At 40.8% G+C, this 6000-nt stretch overlaps 1 protein-coding gene across 1 annotated transcript in view; it reads left to right on the forward strand.

The window, feature by feature from the left end:
• Window positions 1–1692, forward strand: part of LOC138497284 (uncharacterized) — a 901742-nt gene extending 900050 nt beyond the window's left edge. The window contains exon 18 of the mRNA XM_069620635.1: window positions 1400–1692. Coding sequence (XP_069476736.1) covers window positions 1400–1564 — 165 coding nt within the window. The 3' untranslated portion in view covers window positions 1565–1692. The remainder of the gene's footprint in view (window positions 1–1399) is intronic.
• Window positions 1693–6000: the final 4308 nt, after the last annotated feature.

The raw sequence follows: 6000 nt of genomic DNA on the forward strand, positions 1-6000 counted from the left end.
CGAGAGTTGCATTGAGGATGTTGGAATGAGAGAGTTTCCATCCAGAGATAGTCTTATTGTTGAGGTTTGAGGGAGAGAAGTACAGTCTGGAGAGTAGTACATTGAGGAGGTTGGAGGAAGAAAGCTAGGAACTGGCGAGGAGCATTGGTGGAGGTGGGAGAAAGGGATAACAACTGCCATGAGTAGGGGAGGACAGAGACAAGCTATCGATGGAGACAGAATTTCAAGACCTGAGGAGGGGGCAGAACAGGTGGTCCTGCTATTGAGCCAGACAGGGTGGTTCTGGAAGATTAGGTCGGTCTACAGCAGACTGTATAGGCAGAAGGAGGAACTAGTTGGTGCAACGTCACAGAGGGCTACGAAGTACCTTTAGAGATATCAAGGAGGGGAACACCCTGTGGGCCAGGACCCTAGAACAGGGGTTGGTCGAGTGATGCAGGGCCTTTCCAAGCGCACACCTATACCGGGACAGGAACCCTTTATTGAAATAGATCCTCCTGTGTCTGCAACTAGTCAAAGACAACTTTTCCAAACCGGTGGCCTGTTCGCATGCAGAGGGCTTCTCCATAGATTGGGCAAAAGCGGGCTTGGCAACCCAGGAAACCCACAACCGGATGACAAAAACCTGTTTTAACACATTGGAGTGTGGCCAGGATGAGCCCAAACAAATAACTTTGTAAAAGACCTTTTCTTTGCTCGTTGTTTACCATTGAGGAATATGATGTTTTCGTTAGATTTGTAAAAACACTGTATTTTTTAGAGGTACTTCTTTGTGTCAGTCTCTTTGTGCTTCCCGGTTGTGCTGCATGGGGCAGTATATATGCGCATGGATGTGTTTGGGGTTGTACATTTTTAAAGGTGAGTTGTTTTGGACAAAGGTGTTTGTTTCATTAGGTGGATGTACTTGATGGTGTGATGTTGAAGAGAGGTGATGAAATAGCAGCAATTGAAGTGTGCAATGTATCATGTTTATGCAAGGAAAACATAAAGCAGATATATGTGGTTTGACATGCTTCATTTCCAATCAATGCTTTGTGAAAATTGTCTTGAAGGGTCAAGACTTAAAGGTCTAAAACATTGGTGTTAAATCATTGGCATTTCATGTGGTGTACTTACTTCCAAATATTCATGTGAGACTCAGTGTTTAGCAAAGGTTTTGTTATGCAGTTGTTTTACTCGGTTACACTGTGTTTTCTGTTCTTTGCCTCCTACCGCAAAACAAAAACTATATTATAATTGTATTCCTCAATTTTGTGTGCATGCATGTACGAGTTTGTGCATGCGTGTATGCTTCCCCTACACTCAAAATTATTAAGCATGTTTGACTGGTGAACAGTTTAAGAATACATTAAAACGGGTCCTCATTAATGGATATTGTCTTCTTTTTGCATTTGAATAGGAAAAGCTGTGCCTCCTCACAGTGTCTCTTCCAATCATGAAACTACTTCAGCCCATGCTTCAAGAATCCCTGGTTTTCATCATGAAACATGTTATTGAACTGCCATCCGATGAAATTGCAATGTGGTACCAATTTAAAAACCTTCCAATTACACTATATTCCTGAAGACCACCGATACGTTGATATGCTCTTCTTCTCAAGTGTCAAGTAATGTTGCTGACACACAATGTATCAACCAGTTAAAGCAATAAGATATTCTTTATTTCATCAATTAAATGTATTTTCAGGGAAAACACATTGTACATGTCTATTTATGATATGATATGTTCTTTGTAATGCGCTTAATACCCAGAGGTTTCTAAGTGCGGACGCGGGGATCGGACCAGTGTTGCTCTGTGTCTTTTTGTTTCCAAGGCGAGCACGTTGCCCCTGAGCTATCCTCCAGAGGATAAATTAATTTTGGGCATGATGATGTACATCTTTACTTCTTAGCTCCTTCTACAAGCAATAATAATAACAATAATAATAATAAACCAATTATATATTTGTAAACAGCAAGTGAAACATAAAATAAACCTGTGTCAAGGCCGTCACATATGAAGTATTTAATTTACCAATTGAGATATTACCCAAGACAATGATGCTTTTTTGATCAAACTCAGAAGGATGAATAGAGGAGTCACTAGATGTATGCAATATTAAATTGAAGCAGACATCTTTGAGTTCAATACCTGCAAAAGAAGTTTAAGATGCTATTCTCCTTCCATCCCAACACAGGAAGAGCCACCCCAGCTTTCGAGATGCTATACAGCAACCCCGTTTTTGTATCCCCTACAGTCTGTCTTGCTTAGTTATCCGCTCCAACCCTTGAGGATTTCCTATTGTTCTTCCTCTATTAAAAGTCACATTCCGTCTACTACTAATGGTGTAAAGCTTGATCCGAGCTGCATGTTGGTGCTATGACAGTAAAGGGTTGTGCCTATATACCTCACCAATACGTGTGCGTTCTGCCACACACTCGGCCCATATCTCCCAGACATCCTGTTCTTCCCATATACCTGTGCTGGTAGCAAATCAAGCGGATTAACAGCATCTGGTGTTACCCTCTGGTGGGGATCAGGGATCACCTTGGACCATACAGCACAGGTGAACGTGATCTTAGGAGTCTTGGATTATTGTGTGCTACTGATGGCTTCTCTACTAGGATTTAAGCTTTTAGAAGAATAACAGGTGCCTCGTATCCAGATAAATCTGAACCGAACCTTTACCTCTTTCAGAGTTCCATTTATTTCTAGTATAAACAAGATATCTAGCTTTATGAAAGATAAATTTGCCCTTATACTATCCATTGTCGTTTTGTTTCCAAAGTGTTTACATTGCAGATTTTTTTTTATTGTTTGCCATTAACTTCCAAACTGAGTGCTTATGAAATATATTGTACTTTACCATTTGTATTTATTTTTTACTTTCTTTGTATGTTTTTTTTGTCATTTTGGCTTGCCCTTTATTTCATCATGATCATGTGAAGCTAATTGGTTACAATCCCTTAGCTTAGTTTCCCTTCAAGAGTGGATCATCCTTACAGTGTTGCGCTTCCCCACCTCTGCAATATACCTTTTTCTCCATCTACTTTTTAATCAATCTCCCTTCATATTGAGTACTTCTTCTCCTTATCTGTGGTCTGTATACTGTTCCTTTTGGATTTGAGTAAAATATTCTCTGTTTCCTCCAGTGACTCAAAAATCTGCTATTTGTTTTTACATATTACATCAAGCTTTACAGGGAATTTGAGTGTTACTATGACTCTTAGGTCTTCCTGGTGTTCCATTACTTTGCCTCATTCCCATCTAAATTCTTCTGTGATACTGCAAGTATCAAAGCTCCCTACAAAAGGATAACATATACTGAAATGGCATTTGCTTGATGAACTATTGAGAATATTCGTTCACATACTTTAAAGATAGATAAAGCTTAAAGCAAACTGTTAACCACAATCTTCATTGGCTTGCTGGAACACGGAGTAGTGGCTCCGAGGCGCCTTCCAGTCTGGGTTTCCAAAGACTGAAAAACCCATACAGTCCAAAGGACCTAAAAGCAAGCCCAAATATAGCCCAATCATGTGCCACCTTATTAGCACTAATCTTGAGAGTGTGACAAAGTAAAATTACACAGTAATTATGTATTATTATGGTTTGTCTACTTTTAAATGCTCAGATAAAATAGAGTATTATTGAAAGCCAAAGAGTGAGGCCTAATTCTACTAACTAGACCAGATGTATAGCTGGATTGTGTTGAAACCCAGCTTCACCACTTAACTAAATTCCCTAGTCCTGGGATCATTAAACAACCTACTCCCCTTCTCTGCCACTTCCCAATCCTCTGCTCCCTAAACATCCCCACACCAAGCCCTGCATTCTCATCCAACCTCACCTGACTGAAAACGTTTTCCATGTCCCTAGTTTTTCTTTTTATGGTTGTGAAGGCCTTGTTGACAATTATTTTTATCTGGGGAAATTTCATCGGTTATATGTGTTTTTACCAATGGACATTACAGAGTGGTACATTTAATTGCGTAAAAAATACTGAATAACACCAAATGTTTTTTTTTTTTATTTATGTGGTGGGGTTCCCCCAAACCCCTGTTATTTTACCCTTATAACGCCACCCCAACCCCATCCTAACCCATTTTAACCCCTTTATCCCAATACCCTTTATATATTTATTTATTATTTTCGGTATTATGGTCCACTCTGAAATGTACCACTCTGTAATGTTTTCGATATATTGAGTGGGTACCTATTTCATCTATGGATAAAAGCATTGAGTAAAAGGAAAATCTAATTTTTCCAGCTATTTTCCAAATGAGGCTCTGTGTCATAAAAAGTAGCGCGAAAAGGCTAAATAATTGAGAAGTCCACATATGCTCAGTTTTTCCTGCATAATGGGATTTTGAGGAGACTAATTGTGTGGGACATAGCCGGCAACCCTGCTTCCATGGCAGGACAGGAGAAAGCCTCTTGATTTTTCCATAAGCCTCGGTCAGTGTTTGTGGAGGAGAGTAGTATCTTTGGCCCATGTTGATGGATCAGTCCCCCACCTCCTCTCAAGCCCAATAAGTGAAAAGGACGGTACCTCCATTTTGAATTAGATGATGGCAAGAGGCTCGGTGGTGGCTGCAGAGATGTAGCAGAATAGAATAGAACAGAAGAAGACTGTGAATGTCTCGTGGCAAGGGAACGCAGCAGAGATTTTGAATGATTCAGTCGAAAATGAAGGGAATAATCAAACACGTTTATATAGGTGTTGAGGAGGCCTTTCAGAAAGCCTAATTTTCCAGACCTGTTCCTACCTCTCATTCTTTGTGGCATTCTGGTCGGGGTGGCCATTTAGTATTAAAGACCCATGCAAGAGGAAATACTTGGATGCTACCAGGAGAGCTGGTTGTCATGTCTTTGCTTCCTCGTCCACCCAACTGATTTCTTACTACTACGAGATACATATTATTCACCTAAGAGACCTTTCAGACATGGGTATGGCCAGAAAGTGACAAAAAGAACCCAAAAGTGCAGAACTGATACATGATGTCCATCAGAACACACAGACAAAAGAGAGTGATTCATCCCTGTAGGAATATGAAATGGATGAAAAAGATACACATGACGAACATCCTCAGCCAGATAAGGACCCAGATTCTCTGGGAGTTCCTATTCAGGACCCCTCTCCTATAAAGGAAATAATGGGGGGACACTGAAGTAGAAGATCTGAATATGGCCCTCGTAACCCCCACCTGACTTGAAGCCCGAAGACAGAGAAATGAGAGATGTACATCACTCCTGTGCCCTTCTTTGCCATTGGTGATGTATTGCAGACGAGAGAAACGTTATTCGCTCAGACAGCCATACAAACCATTACACGACTGTCAATATGGAAGCGATACAGTTGTCATCGATCGAATAAGTTGACTGACTATAACTGCGAAAAGCTGATGATGTCACTTCTGGCATCATGACAGATTCATTAGACATGAAGCATATAGTCATCCATGCATGAAGCTACGAAGACATTCTAGCTTATTGCTGCTAAACATGAAATAAATGCTTATGTCTCACGCAGATAGGGGACTGAAACACACACCTACATGTATATCCTTTGCTAAGTGGAAACAGCAAGATGCCAGGGATACATACAATTAGCTTGCACATGCTTAATTGCGACTAACATGGACGGCCATATGAACAAAGATGGAAGCCATAGGTGCATTGAAGTGAATGGGGAAAGCAACACATACTTGGAATACATGGAGAAGCTGGCAGCCTGATTCAGCTAAAGGCAGACAGACAGAACTTCCAGCGCAGCCACGGTGCACATCCTAGCCAAGAACAAGCAGGTATGGTAAGTTTCCAGTTTACCAAGGCGATAATACCCCTGCATGGAATATAACCTAATATCCTCATAATTACAAGCAGGAGCGCTCCATTTTGTGGTCCACACAAACGTGGCCTGGAAGACTATGACTGTGCCTTTTCATGGAAGGCTGATGGAGGAAAGCTGTTCCCATCAAACCAAAGGTGGAAAGATACAAATACTAGACAGGTTCAACG

Source organism: Ambystoma mexicanum, chromosome 5q (assembly GCF_040938575.1).
Source record: "Ambystoma mexicanum isolate Mex_15411 chromosome 5q, UKY_AmexF1_1, whole genome shotgun sequence".
Lineage (NCBI taxonomy): Eukaryota > Metazoa > Chordata > Amphibia > Caudata > Ambystomatidae > Ambystoma > Ambystoma mexicanum.